Genomic DNA, 23122 nt, shown 5'->3' with positions numbered 1-23122 from the left:
TCACAATAGGCTTCAAACTGACAGAGGCACGGGCCAGCTCATAATAGCCTGTCGTGGGCTAAAAACCTACTGATCCACCTGGAAAACATACTTGCCTCCAGCAACCAAAACTAGCCTCTATAGAAAAAAGTTCTGAGTTTTCTGCTACATGCTCTGTAGGAAAGATAGACCTTCACAGTCTGTGGCGGGAGACCGGGAAGTGGGTGGACGCGGGGACCCACGGTAAGAATACCTGAACTCTGCGACCGAAGGCACGGCCATGTTCGTCCAAAGCGCCAGGCTGATGTCCTGGAGCTGCACAGCTCTCTCAACCCACTCCCCCAGGGTGACATGTGAGGAGGACAGGATGGGGAAGCCGCTCACATCCCAGGGACTTGCTCTGCAGCTGCTGGTCAAGACTTCAAAGCAGCACTTGGAGAACACAGCTCTACTGAGACTGCCGGGGCCCTGATGGATGAAGAGAGATCATGCATCTTTTAAAAATTAACTAAAAGGGGGCGCCTGGGTAGCTCAGTGGGTTAAGACCTCTGCCTTCGGCTCAGGTCGTGATCCCAGGGTCCTGGGATCGAGCCCCACATTGGGCTCTCTGCTCAGCAGGGAGCCTGCTTCCTCCTCTCTCTCTGCCTGCCTCTCTGCCTACTTGTGATCTGTCTGTCAGGTGAATGAACAGAATCTTTGAAAAAAAAAAAATTAACTAAAAGGATTTCAACAAGCAGAACTGAGCACTTCAGAGGTAAGAAAGAAAAAGAAAAGGAGGCCCAGGTTGCTAAGACCAGGTAAACCTCAACCAGAGTACGGACTGGGGTCTGGTGTTAACAGGCTTTAAAGAAACAGACTCCATTCTCAAAGAATGAGGAACAATTGGTTCTTCACTACAGCAAGAAAATCCCTTCCATCTGGGCAAAAGGAAGACCATTCCTGCAGTAGAGCTTGGGGCCCACTGTAGGAAGGTGACTTGGGAAGCCGGGAAAAGAGTGAGAAGATAGACATTAAGAGTCAGGAACAAAGGGGCGCCTTGGTAGCACAGCTGGTTAAGTTTAGCTCAGGTCCAGGGGCGCCTGGGTGACTCAGTGGGTTAAGCCGCTGCCTTCGGCTCAGGTCATGATCTCAGGGTCCTGGGATCGAGTCCCGCATCGGGCTCTCTGCTCAGCAGGGAGCCTGCTTCCTCCTCTCTCTCTGCCTGCCTCTCTGCCTACTTGTAATCTCTCTCTGTCAAATAAATAAATAAAATCTTAAAAAAAAAAAAAAAAAGTTTAGCTCAGGTCCTGATCCCAGGGCCCTGGGATCAAACCCCACATCAGGCTCCCTGATCCATGCGGAGTCTGTTTCTCCCCCTGCTTGTGCTCTCTTGCTCATGCTCTCTTTCTCAAATAAATAAAAGCTCTAAAAAAAAAAAAAAAAAAGAAAGAAAGGAAGTGAGGGACACAGTTTGTCAAACCGGTGCTCCTTGGACTGTGCATCTGGGACACACTAACAGCTGCCCACAGCAAAGGATTAGGTGGTTAAATACATAAAATGGGAAACACTGTATACTCTGGAACTCTTGGGGATCCATGAGATCTATCACTAAAGGCTTTGAGAAGTGTGTTATAATAAAGAAATCAATTTTGAGGGGCATCTGGCTGGGCTCAGTCAGAAGAGTATGTGACTCTTGATTTCAGAGTCCTGAGTTGGAGCCCCATGTTGGGTATAGAGGTTAAGAAAAAAAATTTTTTTAAATTAAAGGTATCATATTTGATAGAGCAAGAGAATAGAAGAGTCCCAAACAAAGCCATGAACATCTGTGGGACTAAGGTATGATAAAGGTGGCATTTCAAATGAAAGTCGAAAGGATAGATTAGTCAAACATGATGGTGTTACATTGCTTTTGGATGTACTGTTTGTATAAAATATCTGTATACCTATCTTACAAAACAAGATCTCCAGATGTAACTGATTATTTAAATATAAAACAGAACAAACATATATAAGAAAATACTGGCAAATGGTTAGCTCTAGGGATAGTGAAAACTTTTTTTTTAAAGCATGACACCAAAGCCAGAAAATAGAAAGTCACCCAAGTATTTTAAAAGAGAACATTATAAAACTTGAGAGACAAGAGAACATTAGAAATATATTTCCAACCACATGATGGGTAAAGGTTTAATATCCATAATATATAAAGAGATCTTTAATAAGAAAATGATCATGAATTCAAGTTGTTTTTTTTTTTTACAAAATGAGCAATAAACACAACTAAATAATTCAGAAAATGAAACTTGATACATATGTGTAAAGATGTCTAATCTCAACAAAATAATCAGGAGTACAAATTCAAATGAGATTTTAAAAATTGAATAATTGGCAATAATTAAAAATGTTGATAGCATCTAGTGTGTCAAGGATATGAAGAAACAGGTTCTCACAGATACAATAAGTGAAACTGTGCTCTAGCCCTACTCTTCCTGTAATCATCCAGGACTTTGTGACCTCCCCCCTACTAGCTCCTAGCATGTTTATAAAAGTAAACATACCCTGGTGCTTATAGCAGCATTATCAAACAGACAAATTATGGAAACAGCCCAAATGTCCATTGGCTAATAAATGAATAAAATAGATGTGAGGTTTGTGTGTGTGTGTCACACACACACACACACACACACACACACAGAGGAATATTACTCAGCCATAAAAAAGAATGAAATCTTGCCATAGGTAGAGTATTATGCTAAGTGAATTAAGTCAGAGAACAACAAATACCATATAATTTCACTCTTATGTAGAATTTAAGAAACAAATGAACACGGGGGAGAAAAGAGGCAAAAAAGAAACAGAGTCAACTATAGGAAATAAACTTACGGTTACTAGAGGGAAAGTTGGGGGGAATGGTTTAAACAGGCAATGGTTATTTAAGGAGGGCACTTGTGATAAACACCAGGTATTGTGTGTAAGTGATGAATCACTAAATTCTACACCTGAAACTAACATTACTCTGTATATTAACTAATTGGAATTTAAAAACTGGGGGTGGGGAGGTAAAAATCAAAAACCACCTGCTCAGACATTCTGAGAATGGCCATGAATTTCTTTAACTGTGCAGACATTCTGACCAAGGATTAAATTCCAATTCTTATAATATGTCCACAGAAATACTAGAATAAACAGACAAAGGTTAATGTAATAGCAGTTGATGCAGGTATGATTGTTACAGAAAGGGGGGAAATAAAGCAAGAAATCTACACATTTATGAATAAGCAAGTAATTAAATTCCAACACAGGGGCGCCTGGGTGGCTCAGTGGGTTAAATCCTCTGCCTTTGGCTCAGGTCATGATCTCAGGGTCCTGGGATCGAGCCCCACATCGGGCTCTCTGCTCGGCAGGGAGCCCACTTCCCCTCTCTCTCTGCCTGCCTTTCTGCCTACTTGTGATCTCTTTCTGTCAAATAAATAAATAAAATCATAAGAAAAAGTTAAAAAAATAAATTCCAACACATTAGAAAATGGGATACCTTAAAAAGAATAAGCTGGAATGACATGCTTCCATGACATATTATGTGAACAAAGAAAGCGACCTTATTTTTGTTTAGATATACATTTAATATAAAATATACGTAAAAGAGATAAAGAGCAAAGAGTAGTTATTTCTAGAGAATTCTAGTAAGTATCTACCTATGTAAAGTTGATACCTGAACACAGGGGTTAGGGGTGGCAACCCTCCTGTGCAATAAAAAAATCCATGTATTTAATGGCTAACTACCCAAAAATGTAACTATGTACAGTACAGTAGAACAAGACACCAGAGGATCTTCTCATCCCCAAAGTTAGCAAAGTTGGACCAAGGAGGAATATCTGCTACTTGTTCCTCTACCCAAGAATGCAGAATTTCCTTCCAAATAGAATGCAGAGAAAGGCAAAGAACCAGGGAAGGCAGACTACCTTTACTCACCTTTTCCAGGTTACTTGCTCCACCTGACTCCTGCTGCATGGTTCTAACACAGTTTCTGCTTACAGGAAATTCTGGCAAGCAGAGAGCCAGCTGCCACTATTCCTGTGGTATTAGCTCCCTGCCTTGGACTTTCAGCACCACAGACAACACCCCTCCCTACTGTACCCTCTGCCACCAAAAATCCTACTAAGCACTTATCCGGTCCCCTGTTGTTTTCCTAGACTCCTTACCTCAGGGGGTCATCATTCTGTGGTCCTTTGTCAACTCTTCCAGTGACAGGCCCTGTCACTTCAGTGAGACACCCGCCAACACCCACCATCCCTTTGTACCTTTCTCAGTTCAATACCTCAATGAACAGAGCTTTGCACAGGTAGTGGGAATAAGGAAGAGTGCCAGAATCAGGTGAGAGCCCTGTCGTTCCAGCCTTCCCTGCATCTTTCCTTTACCCTCCCTTCGCTTCTAGGCGTTTGGTTTGACCTTACGTTTCAATCACAACATAAAATACATATTTACTGAGAAAAATCCATGTGTAAGTGACCCTGTGCAGTTCAAACCCTGTCTTGTTCAAGGGTCAACTCTATATACACACACATATACATATGTACATATACATTACTATACTATTAAAATATTTAATAACTAGAAAAATGTATTTTATAATTAGAGAAGAAAGTGAAGACTTTTTTATTATTATTTTAGAGAGAGAGAGCATGAGCAGAGAGGGTGGAGCAGAGGGGGAAAGAATCCCCAAGCAGACCCTGCACTGAGTGCGGAGCCTGACCTGGGGCTCAATCTTACCATTCTGAGAGCATGACCTGAGCTAAAACCAAGAGTCAGATGTTCAACGACTGAGCCAACCAGACAGCTCAAGTGAAGATGTTTAACCCAAATGGTTTAAGACAGAGTATCTTTTTTGAAGATATTCTTACTAACATCCTGCAGAAAATACAGTATTGCAATCACTTATTTAGTTACTGCTCTGTCCTAGGAATAGATGTTTATTGCTAGATGGGAACCTGGGTGGCTCAGTGGGTTAAAGCCTCTGCCTTCGGCTCAGGTCATGATCTCAGGGTCCTAGGATCGAGCCCCGCATTGGGCTCTCTGCTCAGCGTCCCCCTCTCTCTCTGCCTGCCTCTCTGCCTACTTGTGATCTCTCTCTGTGTCAAATAAATAAATAAAATCCTTTTTAAAAAATGTTTATTACTAGATCAAGAATTGTTATCAGACGATTTTATGCCAACAAACCTTCAGTGTGGAGTCCAAAAGGGACTTGGGCATCTCTCTCTGCTCTACACCAGGCAGAGGGCTCCACATTAGCCAGTACTCTGGATTTGTAGTCACAGTACAACTCCAAAAAGACATAAATGTGGAATTAAACAAGTCAGACCACAAGGAAATAATTTCTTCAGTAGACACCTAAAGATAAACAGATAAGAGAATATTTGAGAAAAATTCCATTAATCAAGTTATGAGGTCTCCCTCTTATAAGACTCATCTAAAATTAACATGGGTTTAGGGGCACCTGGGTGGCTCAGTGGGTTAAAGCCTCTGCCTTCGGCTCAGGTCATGATTCCAGGGTTCTGAGATCGAGCCCCACATCGGGCTCTCTGCTCAGGAGCCTGCTTCCCCTTCTCTCTGTTTCTGCCTGCCTCTCTGCCTACTTGTGATCTGTCTGTCAAATAAATAAATTAAAAAAAAAATTTTTTAATTAACATGGGTTTAAATACATCTGAAGCTCCTGATTCCCTACCACCCTGGTCATCTTGGTTAAGCCACTTATCTTGTTTATAACTTTAGAAAACTGAGATCTGCTTTTTATAAGGCTCATGAAGAAATATAAGTGAATCACACAATTATAATATCAGCAAAACAGGTAAGTAAACAAAAGCATTATAAAAAACTTAAGGTTGCACTAATGAAGTTATAAGCTGTTGTTTACCACTATTGACATTCGATAGTTACTCTTGGGGGAAAGAGTTAAAACACTCACATGTATGTATTTTTGCACAAACAATAAAAATAAGCAAATAATTTAGTGTTATTTAACTGGAAACCAAACAGAATGATTCTGTGATAAGAGCTGAGGAATACCCAGGTAATTAATGCAAAAAACACTCAAAATTCTCCCCTTTCAAAGTTAGTTCAAGAAAGACTGAGTTTTGGACATAAACAGAACATTCTGCAACCAGTCTGCCACAAAAGGTTAACTGGGCCATAGTGTTAAGAAGCTTTATCTCCCTTTTTGATCTTAGTTTTTACCTTCTGATGGTGCAATAGGAACCAAAGTTCTCGAAGCTCTTGTGGAGCAATTGGTGTGTGCTTAAGACAAAATGTGATGTGATGACTGATCTCATCTATCTGCGGTTGCTGATTTTTGCTGGACCTGTTCCACAAATAAAGAGGAAGAAAGGATGGGTCATGGACTGTCAATAAACTGCTAGAAATCTGTTACGTAGGGGAAGATGGAACACACAGAACTTACAATGCATTTATTAAAATACAAACAAGCAATTTTACTGGAAAGACACCTAGTAACTTGAAAAGGTGGAGTCAAAACAGGCAAAGAATCAGTGGCAACAGACTTCCCTTGGTTTTAGTAGCCAGTCCCCTTTAAGACAAGTCTGTGCTATGTTTCACATGTAGGATCCATAGAATAACCTAACAAAAAAAAAGTTCCCCCAAGGAAAATGGCTCACCTTCTTAGACAAGCCTGTGTCATAAAATCAGCTGTCACTTTGTACTGCCAAAGCATAGCTAGGTACTCCATCAGAGGCCACAACTGAACATTCCTGGTGAGTTGGATTAAGGAGGTAAAGTCTGGTTGGAACAGGGAGGAAGCTTCATTGTGCTTTTTTTCGAGAAAACCAAGTGAAATTCCTTTGGCTTTTAGTTCTGAACAATGGGCATTCACAATATTCTTCAACTCATCTGGACAAGAAGACACATGCAATATTAACAGCAGAGTGGTCAATAGAACAGGCTCAGATTCCCAAGAACTAGTTATGTGACTGTGAGTTTTGTACCTGTGAGATGACATCACTAATACCTGCATGATTCTGATGACAGAATTAAACAGTACCTGTTAAAGCCCATCTCTCTGCCTGACACACTCACTTAATGGTAGTTATAGCATACCCAGAAAAGGGAAAGAGAAAAGGAAAAAAGAAACAGAAAAAAAGAAAATCTAAGGGAAAAACTTAAAAACTTATTGGCTGCAGAGTGGCAGAGAGTTCTGGAGCCTCTGTCAGCAGGCTAAACTCTGTATATTACCTGGGTTGGCATCTTCCAGAATATTAGCTTTGAGGACTAATCCCCAGGCCTGCAAGAGACTTTTCTTTAAAGTCCATTCAGAAGCAACCACTTGGAGACGATTAATGTCTTCCCACCATCCACCTTCCCCAAGGGCAGACATCCGCTCTCTGATGGCAAGTGCTTTGTGAAGGACTTTCAATTGAGACAAACACTCCACCACCAGCTTGTTCTGAAACAACAAAACCCAGGAGAACCTACTATAGAGGAGAAATGAGGTTCTTTTTACCAGCCTGTTTATGTCTAAAAAAAATATGAAACGTTTCCACAACGCTTCTAGAAAAACGTAAGGTTTGTTTACTCCTGTTACTCTCAGGAGGTTTAATAGTAATAAAGTTAAAACTCTACACAGACGCAACACTCTCCAAGAATAAGCAAAATGTTAACACTTAACAAATCAGTTAATAGTACTGTGAACATCTGAAAGTTAAGTGTTATTGGAAAGGATGAGTCTAGTTCAATGGCAGTCCCCAGGCTCCAGAACTTCAGAAAAGGTCAAATCTTAGTGTTTACAACATGTTTCTAAGTTGTACCTTAAAAGGAAATGGTCGTCCCAGGAACTTTTGCAACTTCTTTATACCAGTGAAGCCACCTGTCGGGCTCCCCAAGCAATTCTGAATATGTTCTGAGACCGTCTGAATCTCTTTGTAGTATCTTTAAAGAAGGAGAAAAGGGCAGAGGGAAGTAAGGAAAGAGGGAAATGCTGGATAGTATAGAGACACAGTAGAGACATCATTTATATTTTATATTTGCTTTATATTCACCAACAGACCAAGGGAATCAACCAAAGTAAAGCAAGAAGTTTCAATTCCAAACCCTTTTTTCTTTATCATCATCAGTACTATAGATGTTGACATTATTACTCCAAATATGAGTCTTACTTGTCCTCGTGGTTCATTAGGAGTTGGGGAATCTGACGGACCAAATGTTTTAAAACCCAGTGCCAGTGAAGGGCAAGCAGGGCGAGGCCTGGGGCATCCACTTTTACTGTGTCAGCCACAGTCCAAAACCGATCCCGCCACCGCAGAGAATCCAAGATCTAAAAACAAAGTAAACCAAACTACTCAAAAACATTTCTCAGGAAAAGACACAAGACACAGATTTCAATTGTTAATCAATACTCAACATACCCACATAAATGGTCTAGCATTCGAATGAAATATTTTTAGGGACATTAAAACAGCCAGAGAAGGCACAGCTTTTTTTCTCCAACCACTTGAAGTTCAGAGCTATTTCCTTAGAGAAAATGGAATTATTGGGTCATATAGTATGTATACATGCAATTTTATTAGACACTGCCAACTTCTCTTACAAAGCAGCTGCACTATTTTATATTCCAACCAGCAGCACATGCGTATTTCAGTTGTTCTGTTTCCTTACGAATACTTACTACTGTTAGTGATTTTAATTTTAGCCATTTCGTGGGTGGTACTTCACTGTGGTTTCAATTACACTTCTTTGATAACTAGTGATGTTGCAACTTTTGAAGTTCTTACTAAGCATTCATATATCTTCTGAAAAGCATCTATTCAAAGTATCTTGCCCATTAAAAAATTTGGGCTGTTCTAGTTTATATAATTTACATATAGTTTCTATATAATACAATTATAATTTCATGTATACAGCCCGTTTTTTAACAGTTTCTCCCAGTGTTTTCATTTTCTTAACATTGTCAATTAAGAACAGAAGTTTTTGGGCGCCTGGGTGGCCCAGTGGGTTCAGCATCTGCCTTCAGCTAGGGTCATGATCCAAAGTGAGTCCACATTGGGCTCCCTCCTCTGCGGGGTGCCTGCTTCTCCCTCTGCCACCCCCCACATCTCTCATGAATAAATAAATACAATCTTTAAAAAAAAACCAAGTTTTTGATTTTGACAAATCTTATCAGATTTTTTCTTTTATGAAGAATCCTCTGAAATCTTTGCCTATCCTCAGGTTACGAAGATTTTCTCCCATGTTTTCTTTTAGACAGTACATAGTTTTAGCTTTCATGTTTAGATATATGACCCATTTTTTTTTTAAAGATTTTATTTACTTATTTGATAGAGAGAAATCACAAGTAGGCAGAGAGGCAGGCAGAGAGAGAGAGAGGAGGAAGCAGGCTTCCTGCCGAGCAGAGAGCCCGATGCGAGACTCGATCCCAGGACCCTGAGATCATGACCTGAGCCGAAGGCAGCGGCTTAACCCACTGAGCCACCCAGGCGCCCCATATATGACCCATTTTTAGGGTAATTTTTCTATATAATGTAAGACGGGGTAAAAAGGCTCATTTTTAACTTTATTATATGAACTTATTATACCTGTTCCATCACAATTTGTTGAATACACTGTTTTTCCCCATTAAAATATCTTTACACTTTTAGAAGAAAAAAAATCAATTAACTCTAAGATCTATTTCTGAATTCCTTTTGGTTTCACTGGTCTACATGTCTATCCTTGTGTTAATACCTACTGTTTTCACTAAAGTAGGTTTGTAATGCAAATCAGGTGTGTCTCTACCATTGCTCTTCTAAAATTTTTTTTTTTTAAGATTTTATTTATTTATTTGAAAGAGAGAGATGGAACATGAGCGGGGTAGTGGAACAAGGAAAGCAAGCTTCACCCCCTACCCCAGCAGGGAGACTGATGAGGGGCTCCATCCCAGGATCCTGGAATCAAGACCTGAGACAGAGGCAAGAGCGCTGGCGCCCCCTAAAAGCTATTTTTATAGCAAAGTTGTCTCAAGATTTCTTGAGCGTTTTCTCTCCCAGATTCCATGAGGTAAAAGCTACTTTCATAATATCAAATTATTTACCTTTTTTTCCACTATGTTGACATTTGCACTGACAGTACCAGAAGAAGAGGGGGATGGGTGGGATGGACAAACTGTGACTGGGTATCTGGCAAACACTATATATTGAAAATGAAGGGAATCTGTCAGCTCAAGAAAAGCAACTGAGAGTATTTGTTGCCAGTGATAAAAGTCAAGCTTTCAAAGCAAAACCCAGAACTTTGAAAAACCAAGACCCTGACAAATTCCCAATATTTCAAAATTCTTCTGATGAGGTTTGTGATAGTTGTACATGAGCATGACTCTGCTGACATTGAAGAATGATTTGTCAACATTTGGAAGATCTGGTAACTCTGTGAACAATATTTTCCAAATTACCAAAGCACGAGCTCAATTCCTACAAGAGTAAGAGTCCATCCCAAGTGCAAGCCAGACGAATGGATTTTGATGCATGACAAATTTGGTGTAATATGTTCAGATAACACATTATAAATAAACTTTAGAAAACTATCACTTGTCAAGTTGTGGTACAGTACCAAAGAAAATTATTCACAATTATATGAAATGGCAATGAAGATATGAGGTTGGAAAAGGGAGGAGTATAACTATATGAATAGAGGCTAAAACAACATAACATAAGAGAATGAATGCAAAAATAGAGTCCATTTTCTTCTGTTAATCCAGATATTAAAGAGACTTGAAGAAATGTAAAAACAGTTATACTTTCCATTAATTTGTTTTGAAAAACAGTTCTCATTAAAAATTCTATTCCTATTAACATTAAACAGATTTGCTGTGTTTTTTAACTAAACTAATAAATATATTTCGTATTTCTCAGATTTATTTCCTAATATAGTAAATATGGACAGATGTGACTATATAAACAAAAGTTCTTTAGAGTCTTTGGTAAAATTTTTGGACTCAAGACTCCTTTATGGTCTTAAAAGTTAACACCTACTGTTCTAGTTCACTGAAATTACTAGAATAATCTGGATTCAAAACTCAAGGAAATCCATATACAATAATGATGTTTAAGAAGGCTTAAGTGGATTAAAATACAAATTAAAATTCCAGTGTTCTCCAAGAGGTAGAGAGATTGTACCATATACATTTGATGGAATATTACTTGGCAATAAAAAGAGATGAACTCTTGATACACTAAACAATATGGATACATCTCAAAATAACTGTTTTGAGTTAAAAAAAGCCAGACAAAAAAGTATACTGCATAATTCCATTATAGAAAATGCTAGAAAAATGCAACTGACCGAAAGCATATTAATGGATACCTGGTTTAGTGTGGGGGCAAGGGAGAGAAAGGAACTACAAAAGAACATGAGGAAAGGCTTGAGGGTATGTACTGGATATGTTCACTATTGTGGTAACAGCTTCATAGGTGTATACATGCCAAACATAAAATACTACACTTCAAATATATGCTATTTGTTATGTCAATTATATACCCACAAAGCTCTAAGATTTTATATATATTTTATATATATAGATATATAAAATAAATATGTATCTGTTAAGAAAAATTAAATTTCTCAAGTAATATTGGATATATAATGACATTATAGCTCATCTCACCCCTAAAAATCTTAAACATTTGTTTTGAAACAAAATAAAAACATGAGGTACATTTCCTCACCTCAATGACACTGGCATTTGATACGATCCCCTGAGATGACTGGACCCAGAGCAGGATTAGTGCGTCGCAAAGTTCAAAAAAAGCAGCAAGATTGACCACAATTTCAGGGGGCAGACTGTGATAGCTCTCTGGATCTTAGAGTTGACATAAATAAGAACATTCGATCAGATTTAAATTAATCTCTAGACATTTTCAAGGTCAAATGCAATATGGAACTTAATAGCAATTCCAGTATGAAGGTCAGTTTTGAAAGGTCAAAACTGAAAGCAAACTCTTAGCCTACTATTACCATATTAAATTTAAAAGATCGGGTATGCATATCTATAGAAGTTCTTAACATCTTAGTGAAAAATTAAAATTACTGAGCAATAATGGATATTTTATACAAATTCATGTTTAAATACAAAACAAAAACAAAGTGTATAAATGTTTGAATGAATGAACAGCACAGAGGAGAGGATACAAATGAAGGTACTGTTAACAAGAACTGCTTCAAAGGCAGACTTCACTTTTTATGCTTCCATACAGTCCAAATTTTTTCCAGCAAGCACAGATATCTTTTCAATTTAAAAAAATAAAGGAAGGATGAAGAAAGAACCTATAACCAAATACTTAGAAGGGTGAACTTTTTGAGTCAACAGATCTAGATTTCAAATTTTAGCTCTGTTACTTGCTAGAGATGTGATCATTAGAATCTCTGCACATCCCTCTCCTCTTTTCACAAAATAAGATCTACACCACATAAGGTTACTATAAAAAGTAAATGAAATTGAGGACATGTACAAAGCAGTTAGTTATTACTTTTGAACAATCAGGCCAGCAAATCAAAAGAAATCAGTAAAATGGCAGCAGCTGCTGAAGGTCTCTTAAGCGACATTCTATGATCAGATACATAACTCAAGAATATAAAAGGTAAACTTCTCACCTTTATGGAACTCAAAGGACATTCTCAAAACACTATTTCTTAACTTTTTGCCACCAACAGAAACCAGATTTGCTTCAGTAAAAATACGTTTTTCCCGGTCAAGATACAGGATTGTCCTAAAATGAGATCAATAACATAACAAATATTATTGGTTACTGGTGTATTCTATTTTGCAATCACATCCTCTACCTACTGAAATCTTGAGAATCCTTGAAAGATCAATCTCCTCAACCTACCATTCCTTTGCATCCCCTCTAAATTCTGGACTAAAGAGATGGAGGTAAAAGTGGTGATGACTGTGTGTTGGGCAGGGGGTTGGGGAAGACAGAAGGCTGGGAAAAGCTGCATCTAGGTAGACTGCCAGGTTTTGCTGTGATCCCACTAAATACAGTGTGAACTCTTGGTGGCCATCATAAAATTAACCTCCAGTGTTATATGTTACCTGGGGAGGCACCAGGGGGAGTTACTCTAGGAGGGGAGACAAGAGGGCCTTTGAAGTGCTGGTTCATACCATATGCATGAGTTCACCTTTTGAAAATTTCCCGAAACCAAATATACTCTTTATTAAGTGTACTTTTCTATAATGTACATTATACCTCAATTATAAAATTATTTATAAAAATGTATTACATTATACTGTTTGCCAATTAAAAAAATACTGCTGGCCATTACATTAAATGTGAGGAAAGACCAGCTTATACAACAATTAGGTGAATTTGTATGTTGGGTATGCATATAAGGATGTAGGCTCCACATGTCTTCTCAACATTTAAGGATGGGAAATGACGTGGACATAAGGCTGTGAAGAGAATGAGCAGGTAAAAATGGGAGGACTGCTGAGAATTATGAATAGAAAACAACAGAAATATGACTCTAGGTCACATGATAAAGGATTAACTGCAAAATAAAACACAATATTAACATTAAGCTAATGTATCTCTTAAAAGCATCCTATTAAATTATTAAGAACTTGCAGAATTTACAGGCATTTTGCATTCAGAGTTACTTCACTGAGTATGGAGCATGAAGGCGAGGTGGTGATGAAGGGAATCCCATCTAACATCCCACCACTTCTTAGGTTCAGGAGATTAAACACATGTAAGCTAAATTTGACAGTTTAGAAACGGTATATTGTATAGGAAGGCAAACGTGCCCAAAACAGCAGGCTTCACCTACTTGTTTGCAACAGACTCTAAAAGGGCAAAGAGCTGCTCAGGCTGGTCTGTTTGTGGGTCAAAGTCCACGGAGTTTCTAATGATGTCCAAAGCCTGCATATTCCATCGGGGGTCCAAAGGGATCACAAATTCATCTGGTTTAAAGAAACAAAACAAAAAATAGAACTTAGCAGTTAAACTCACTGCCTAGAAAATTTCAGTGGAAGATTTGTACTGTCTTAATTTGATCACATTCAGTCCTGATGGGGAAAGAAAGAGAATAGGAAAATTGCTGGTTTCAGCCCACAACACTAGAAAAACACAGATCAATTGCTTTTACACTATTTCCTTTCTAAATGCTAAATTTCTACTAGTCCTGAAAAATCACTCCACTGCAGGATATAAGGTAATCCCTCTAGAACATAAGCATTCCGACCAATACATTCACTTGCCCAGGTCCCACTGCTGGTCAGAAAACAATCTATGAGCTTCATCACCCAATCTGTTGTCATTAACCTCAAGAAAAACCTAACTCACATGGTGGCAAATGAATAAATATGTTTCATTTGCTTTCAGTAAGAAAAACCACTCAGGAGGCACCCAGGTAGCAAAGTCAGTTAAGTGTCTGACTCCTGGTTTTAGCTCAGGTCCTGATCTCAGAGTCACAGGACCTAGCCTCAGGGCCTGACACAGCATCAGTGTCAGGCCCTGACTGTGCACACAGTCCGCTTGAGATTCTCCTTCTCCCTCTGCCAGTCCCCCTGGCACTCCCATGCACAAATGCACTCTTTCAAGAAAATAAATAAATCTTTAAACCACAAAAAACAAAAACAACTCAAGATTTTGCTTTTAAAAGCCCTTTCTTGGGGCGCCTGGGTGGCTCAATCAGTTAAGCATCCACCTTTGGCTCGGGTCATGATCCCAGGGTACTGGGATCGAGCCCTGCATCGGGTGTCCCACTCGGCGGGGAGACTGCTTCTCCCTCTTCCTCTGCTGAACCCCCTGCTTGTGCTCGCTTTCTCTCAAATAAATAAAGAAAATCTTAACAAAAATAAAAAATAAAAGCCCTTTCTTTGTAATCAGAGAATATAGTATCTGCTGCTTCTTTGGCTTAAATCTGGCACCTCTTCTATAAAGCAGCAGTGATCAGATCTGACCCTTCTGTGGAGAACCGTGAGAACCCAAGGAATGAGGTTAGGACAAAACAATGGTAACATTAAGGTGGCTGGGTAGGTCAGTGGAGCTCATCAAGTATCTACCATACGCTAGACTAACAAATGCCTACTGTCAATAGCAAAGTACATGAAGGAGGGAACCCATATTCCAAAGTCCAGTAAGACTACATGATCCAGAGCTATACACTAGAAAAGGAAGATGAAGGCATACCTAGTATGTCCCAACAGTGGGCAAAGGATACCTACTAAAAAGGGAACCTGCTGCTCTACCCTAACACGGTTTCCAAAGACCAAAATTCTTTCATACCTGGGAAGCCAATAGTTAAGCCACAACTTGATAACTACAGTAGTTTTCCCCATTATTTGATTTCTTCCCAAACATTTTCCTTGTTATCTTTAGTGTACATAAGGTCATTGGTTAGCACAAAATCATCATACATATTTTCTTCTAAACCAAATGGCAATGGCATGTTTTCATCAATATCAAATGAAGACAGGGGTGGGAAATTAAAAATCTGATTCTATGAAAATATCCATATTTCCTCATTAATGCTTATGTTTAATCAACTTTATATTATTCTCTTCGAGAAAGTATACAATCTTACTCCTTAATTAAAAATAAATTCTGGAGGCGCCTAGGTAGCTCAGTCACTTAAGAATTTGCCTTCTGCTCAGGTCATGATCTCGGGGTCATGAGACTTAGCCCTGTGTTGGGCTTCCTGCGCAGTGGGGAGTGTGCTTCTCCCTCTCCCTCTGCCCCTCCCCCCAACTCATACTCTTTCTCAAATAAAACCTTTTTCTAAAAAAATAAAAATAGGGGTGCCTGGGTGGCTCAGTCATTCAGCATTTGCCTTCAACTCCGGTCATGATCCCAGGGTGCTGGGATCAAGCCCTGGATCGGTCTCCCTGCTCGGCAGGAAACCTGCTTCTCCTACTCCCTCTGCTTGTGTTCCCTCTCTGTGTCTCTCTGTATCAAACAAATAAATAAATAAACAAATAAATAAACAAATAAATAAAAAAAGAAAAAAAACTTCTTAAAAAAAGAAAAAAATTTTAAGAACTAAAAATAAAAAAAATAAATTCTGGGGTTTTTTGTTGGGTTTTTTTTTTTTTAAAGATTTTATTTATTTATTAGACAGAGATCACAGGTAGGCAGAGAGGCAGGCAGAGAGAGAGGAGGAAGCAGGCTCCTTACTGAGCAGAGAGCCCAATGTGGGGCTCGATCTCAGGACCCTGAGATCATGACCTGAGCTGAAGACAGAGGCTTTAACCCACTGAGCCACCCAGGCGCCCCCAAAAAATAAATTCTGAATACTTCATTTGATTTAGATAGCTTGAATGGCTATTTCTTTTAACATTATGGTTTTAAAACTTTGTATTTAAGGCTTTATAACTTTTATTAAGTTTTATATTTTCTGAAGTAATTCACACTGTTTTGTTTACCCTTCAAGTCAAAGAGCTCGTAATTTAAAACCTTTTCTCTTAACAACTCAGAATGCTCTGAGTTGAAGGGATCCGAGAGATACGAATTTAATTCCCATATTTTTCAAACACAGGCAATAAGTATGAAAGATGGCTCTCAAATGAAAAGCTAGTTTGTGGCTGAGCTGGGACCAGAGACTAGTCTTCCAACTCCTGTGCTCTCCCCATTATGCTGTGTATCATCATCATCTTTCAAAGACTAAAGGAAAAAGGGATGGTTTCAAACAAAGAAGTAGAATTTGCATCTGGATACTGTGAGTCTTCCAAAATACAGTGTTTATTACAGTGGCAGTTTTGACAGGTCTTTCTCCATAGACTTGATGGACCAGTTTCCTAAACTGTGCTGAGAACTCAAAATCAAACCAGGTGCAGTACCTGTTATATTTGGTTGTAATATTTTGATGACATTACTGACTCCAGCTGAGAGAGAATTTGAGTAAAAATTCCTAAGAGATGCAGCACTGGCTTCCAAATGAATCTGTATTGATTCTGTGGAGGAGAAGAAAATGTTAATATTAAAAGTAGAGTTGTCCAAGCAAACTTTTTGCAGTGATGGAAACATCTATAGCTGAACTGTCAGCCACTAGTCATGTGTTAGAAAGCACGTGAAATGTGGCCAGTGCAACTAAGGACTGGATTTTAGATTTTATTTCATTTTAATTAATGTATAGTTACATTTCAGTGGCTACCTGTGGCTGGTAGTGCTCATATAGGACAATGCAGATAATATATAAATTCCCTCTATACAATTTTAGACAGATCACATGCACCACACAATATACACATTCCCTGGCTAAGTTCTCACGGATAGAAAGGTTCATATAAACTCAATTACTTTAGGCAACAAGTTCTACCAACAAACTCCAAGTCCTATACTTTGCAACGCATGCAATGTTGTTATTGTTGGGTTTTCCTCTTAAAATGAAAAAAGTACAAAGAAATTAAGCATGAAACTTAGAGCACTAGAACTGAAATAAGTCTCTTATGCACTTTTAAGGGGAAATGAAGTTATCAAAAGCAACCTTCCCCAGAACGTTCTACAGTAGTACAGCAGCATGTTCAAAAAATAAACAGTAACATAACACTGCACATTCTCCTTTTGGATTTGATAGGAAGGCGCAAAATCCCGAAATGCTAAGGATTACATGTGGGAAAAGTTTTTCTCTTAGAACATATCTAAGGGCAGATATATATGTGCCTTTATTTTTTTTTTTTTTAACAGCTCTACAAACAATAATGCCAAGTCACAAATTTCTTGCTAGGAGATCTCCTGGTGACAATTTTAACAGCGTACTCACAGAATAACAAAGCTACCAAGGCACTAAAATAGCGTAAGTGTAAATATATTTGCCTATTATACAAATTAAGCTTTTTGACTCACCCAGCCCCTGTGGTATATTCTTGGCTAAATGATAAAGCCATTTAACTCTGAGCATCCAATCTTGATTGGTTGCTTTTTCTATAAGCAATTTAACAGCCATGGCCAGAACATCTGGTTCATCTATCCAGTGAGTATCCACTTCAATTGAACTGAATTTTAAGCTCTCAGGGTTAGAGGACTGCATAATTTTCTCTAAGTCTGGCAAGGTAAGAGGCTGAATCCTAAAATTCATTTGAAAAATAAGGCAAAGTCAGTAACAGAATCAACTTTCATTTTGTATGTCAAAGAACCAGGAATATAACTTTACAAATATTGGATCCAAGAGGTGAAGGGTAAAGATTAGTCCCCTTTGAAGAAGGACAATTAAAACACATCGAGTGAATAATAATAATAAGGAGCAATGTTACGATGAACAAGGAAACTATAATAGCTAGTTAATAAATGACCACATTAACATTATGGTCAAATACTTTGGGTCAAGACCACTACCATCAAAAAAAAAAAGTCAAGATGCCAAAGAGACTCAAACCGAAGGTCTCACTGACCTGGCCCAGCTGCTGGTTTTCATGCTCATCCTGTTGAGGCAATACACTAAGATCTGTCCATCACTTCGGACTACAGACAAGTGAGAATCTTCCGTAGCAAAGAGAGCTGAAGGCAGAGAATCTGGCCACAGGCCCATGGCAAGAATGGAGTTACCCCAGGTTTCATGTGCTCGCAAAGAAAAAACATGTTTCTCCAGTAAAGCCTGGGCAAGCTGGTTAAGAGATAAAAACACGTGGGTGTACAGGCAACATACAAGTGCTATCTCCAGAAGAGTCTTAATAGTTTCCCAGGCCCTTTGTGATCATCTCATGACAACTCTCATCACAGCCTTCAATTTTCAACATTACAAGCTAAATTCCACTTTGTCTGATGACAACTAAGTTTCGAAGAAGTAATACTTACATTTAACCTATTTTCCAGGAAAATACTTAGATAGCAGATCTCCTAGAGGGCAACTGAAGTGCTCTACCCTCAGCTCACTAAATTTACCAGCAACAGGAAGAATTTCCTCCACCTAAATAATGTAGAGTATTATAACTGAGAAAGCTCTTCCAAACAGTTCTTAGTACCTTCTGGTTTGCTGGTGAATGCTGGGAGCGGACATATGCTTCCCAGCACACTTCAGAAAAGGCTCTGTGTAAACTCAGCCCTCGCTGTAGGTACTGCACAATGAGTAAGGCTGTCTGAATTAGAGTTGAAATAGAGGATGTTGGAGAACCTATAAAAAAAAATATTGCCATTTATGAGCAACAGATTCTATAAAATGTCCAATGAAAACAGATAAATTCATCTTCACATCAAACTTCGTTCCACTCAAATCCACCCAATACTTACCCTTAAAAAGCCTTCTAAGTGGAATCTAGGGTCTCAGTAGCACATTATAGACTTGTGGGAACATTCACATTCCTTCCCTATTCTGCCTCCCCCCTCCCTTTTTGGCTATCAAAAGTATATTGCTGGAAAGTGACAATTACAAGTATGACAAAGCCTGGTCAAATATATCCTTAATCGAAAGTTGATACACACTGAAGTAGCAAAATGAGCATGGCCTCATAATGGACAATGTGTTTTAAAATCCAACAGAACTATATTGAAACTTCACTGGCTTTGATGAATTACTCAACCTCCCTGAGCCCTATCTATAAAATGAAAACCTGCTCTGAAGAACTAATGTGAAGACTAAAAAAAGCAACTGACATCGTACCTAACACATAGCAGTTACTTAGTAGATAGCATGTCATTTTTTTATCATTACCTTTGCTATTATTCTTGCCTATTCCTGTATATTTGGACATTTATAAGAAGTAAAACCTGTTTTAAGCAGCTCAAAGTTCTCTCTTTATTCTACCTTCAAAAGACTCAATGACCACCCTACAGATAAGAGGGACAAACTTGACAAATTTTAGTGCTTAAAGCAGTATTCCTCAAAATAAGGGTGTCGAATGAATCCATCAGAACTACCTGGGAAGCTTCTTTAAAATATTAATTTCTGTGCCTCACCCAGACTTGCTGAACCCAATCTCTTAGGGGAAAGAAGGACATCAGCACATTTACATTTTTAACACACTTTTCTGGTAATTTCTATTTGTATGTATACTAAATTTAAGAACTCCTAGGTTAGCAGTCAAATGGAATAACATAAGAATTTCTAGAAGAATAAAACTCTGCAGAGGCCTAGAAGTCAAGCACCTTACCTACTACAGTGCTTTGGATCTCTGTGTGGAGAGCCAAAAGGCTGTTGCACACACTATCCCCCACCAACCCAAGGCTGTGCAGCAGAACTTTCATATCCAGGTCATCTGGGATGTTCCCATCCCCTTCTCCTGAAATGTAGATTTCAAGTCCACGGTTCCTCATAGCTCGGGATATTTCTCCATGAACAGGATCCATTGAGAGAAAAAGTCTAGTAATAGAGTCATTCAAAGAAAAATAAATTAAACTCCCAGTTGCAACCAATGATGTAATTCAGCAACAATTAGTGAGGGCAAATCCTACGTGGCTCCTCTTCAGGGAGCTTATCAAGGGAGATACCACTAACTCAAAGTCTGCTATTTTCACCTGTGTTCCATCTTCTAGTGCCGAAACGCATCACTATAGCAACATCAATTTCTCTAGACCTACTCACTTTAGGAACTATTATTTATCCAGTTCACCTTTAAAGCTATCTGAGAATGTTAAAATTCTTATTTTCGGATATTCCCCCAAATCAGATAGTGCTAATTCATCATTCTAACGTACATACAGGGATCAGAAAGGAGAGCAATGTATTCTCCTGAAACAATTACCTTCATATATTCAATGTCCAGCAACAGCTCCGCCTAGCCACCTGACACCTCCAACGCTACACAGCGGATTCCCTGCTGACCTTCCCCATGTCAAACCTGCTCCTTTGCCAGTCTTCCCTTTCTCAATAAATGGTTCCCATATTTACCCAATTACTCAAGCCAAAAATTCAGGTAAAATCCTTGCTGCTTCTTTTTTTCAACCTACACATCCAACACCAAATCCCATTCATATGGCCATCCTAGTCAAAGCTATCACATATCATACCTGAACGACTGGAAAAGGCTCATGTTCAGTTTCCTGCTTCTACCCTTTAGCCCCAACCCACTGCAAAGATCTTGCCTCTGTTTATTTTTTATTATTTCATTTTTTAAAGTAAGTTTTGTGCCCAACGTGGAGCCTAAACTCACAACCCTGAGATCAAGAGTTACATGCTCTACCTACTGAGACAGCCAGGAGCCCCCCCTTGCTTACTGATGAGCTCCCAAAGTCTGGCAAATAGCAAAGCCACCATAAATATGTGTTAACTGAATCAATAAGTAGGTGAACATACTTATAACTGGATGCATAAATTTAACATCTAAGAAGGTCCTACTGAATGTCCACCTTCCCCACTAAGGGAGTCAGATTCTTAGAAGAAACTTAAGAGGCACGAATACCTGAAATTGGGATTTGGTGTTATGGTGGGAGTGGATCCATCTATCATTCCTCTCTCACTAAGAGTGAGAACACCTCCAGGTTCAAGCAAAGCATTCAAACGATCCAGCACTGATGGGCTGCACAAAGATTCAAATACAATGGTGACAGACTGACACGCTACACTGGTTCTACTTTTCCTTGCGCAGGCCTCCCTCTCTTCCCGACCCATGTCCTCCTTCAGCATGGACCTCTTCCCCATATAGAACGGTGCTCGCTCTCTCCCCGTCCATCCCTCTTTTCACTCCTCAAGGCATGTTGCCCAGAGATTCATACACAGTAAATATACAAAATATTTGTTCCATGATTAAATAAATTAAGGAAAATTGTCCCATGATATAGCTCTTTCTTTTCTCTTTCCCCTTCCATCTCCCCAACTTCCCAACATTATCAAATCAATCTGAAGGCAACTGGATTTCAATTCAAACATTTTGAAAAACGCTCCAGGTAGAGAAACCCATCATTGGACCTGGAGTAGTTTCTATTCTGCCGTGTGTTATGGCAGTTTTATGATATCTCTGTCCTTACTTTAGAATCAAAGCAAGACACACTGATGCACATTTACTAAATGTCTGCCCTGTAAAAGATCCTCCATTTCAAAAATCTGCCCTCAAGAATGCCCCTAACAAAAAGAGTATTTTTGATGTTAAATAAAAAGGTCTACCTCAAAAATGGTTGGAAAAGTAATCCAATTTTGTTAGCCTTCAATTTAGCTCAAAACCGTCAGACAGAACTAAAATCTTGCAGCTAATGACAACTACCTTCGTTCTCAACAGGCATTAGTCTACAGAATATGGTTGAGGATACATTTCTAGCTAACAATGGGTTCAAAATGCCAGAACGTCCAGCTGGGGTTCTACTTTGACAAGCATATCCCAAATTTCAATCTTGTGATGAAGCAGAAGGTCCTTACTTGCAAAAGTTAACATTATCCATCAAAAGCCAATCTCCAGACTTCAGAGCCTGAACCAACATGCTGTCAACCCATTCAAATGTGCCACGGCTGCGGCCACTGGTGGACTGCAGAAGCTTCACCCCAAAATTTCGGAACTCTTCCACAAGTTTGGCGAACTCTGAAATGTCAGCCACAGCACTTAATTTCAAACCATGGCAATAAACAAACAAACAAACAAACACAAACCCCTAAGAGTTTATTAAAAGAAAATTGGAAACTTAGGGCCAAGTTCTAAAAGTTTTGTAATGAACTAGAGATAAAGGTTTCTGTTTTATCTTAATATAAAAGTGGGTATAGATGGAATATGCATCAACATAATAAAAGCTATATATGGCAAGCTTACAGATAATATCATTACTTAACAATGAAAACCTGAAAGCATTTTCTCTGAGATCAGGAACAGGACAAGAATGTCTACTCTCACCATTTTATTCAAGACAATAATGGAATTCCAGGCCAGAGCAATTAGGAGAGAAAAAAAGAGGCAACCGAACTGAAAAGGAAAACTGTCACTATCTGCAAATGACATAATATTACCTACAGAAGACCCTACACACACACACGGAATAAATACATTGAGTGAAGTTGCAGGATACAACATCAATATACAAAAAACCATTATGTTTCTATACACTAATAATAAACTATCAGAAAGTGCAACTGAAACAATCACATTTACACTCACATAAAAAAAAGTACCTAGGAATAAATTTAACCAAATTTAACCAAGGAGGTGAAAGATCATGTTGGAAACTCTAAGCCATTAAGAAACTGATGAAGACATAAATAAATGGATAGATATTCCCTGTTCATGGGCTGGACGAATATTGTTAAAATGTCCATACTATCCAAAGCTATATACAGATTAAATATA

At 38.8% G+C, this 23122-nt stretch overlaps 1 protein-coding gene across 2 annotated transcripts in view; it reads right to left on the bottom strand.

Moving 5' to 3' along the window:
* Positions 1-23122, bottom strand: part of MDN1 (midasin AAA ATPase 1) — a 167289-nt gene that overhangs the window by 46769 nt on the left and 97398 nt on the right. For both annotated transcript variants that reach the window (XM_044245581.1, XM_044245572.1), the window contains exons 44-60: positions 22207-22366; positions 21257-21373; positions 20009-20217; positions 18884-19032; positions 18314-18525; positions 17769-17989; positions 16763-16876; positions 13753-13885; positions 12577-12692; positions 11652-11785; positions 8115-8272; positions 7767-7887; positions 7195-7405; positions 6621-6852; positions 6184-6307; positions 5170-5340; positions 233-447 (exon numbers count right to left, since the gene is read on the bottom strand). In XM_044245581.1, coding sequence (XP_044101516.1) covers positions 233-447; positions 5170-5340; positions 6184-6307; positions 6621-6852; positions 7195-7405; positions 7767-7887; positions 8115-8272; positions 11652-11785; positions 12577-12692; positions 13753-13885; positions 16763-16876; positions 17769-17989; positions 18314-18525; positions 18884-19032; positions 20009-20217; positions 21257-21373; positions 22207-22366 — 2797 coding nt within the window. The remainder of the gene's footprint in view (positions 1-232; positions 448-5169; positions 5341-6183; positions 6308-6620; positions 6853-7194; positions 7406-7766; positions 7888-8114; positions 8273-11651; positions 11786-12576; positions 12693-13752; positions 13886-16762; positions 16877-17768; positions 17990-18313; positions 18526-18883; positions 19033-20008; positions 20218-21256; positions 21374-22206; positions 22367-23122) is intronic.

The sequence above is a fragment of the Neovison vison genome, chromosome 1, assembly GCF_020171115.1.
Source record: "Neovison vison isolate M4711 chromosome 1, ASM_NN_V1, whole genome shotgun sequence".
In the NCBI taxonomy this organism is placed as follows: Eukaryota; Metazoa; Chordata; class Mammalia; order Carnivora; family Mustelidae; genus Neogale; species Neogale vison.
This window is presented reverse-complemented; position numbering and strand designations above follow the sequence as displayed.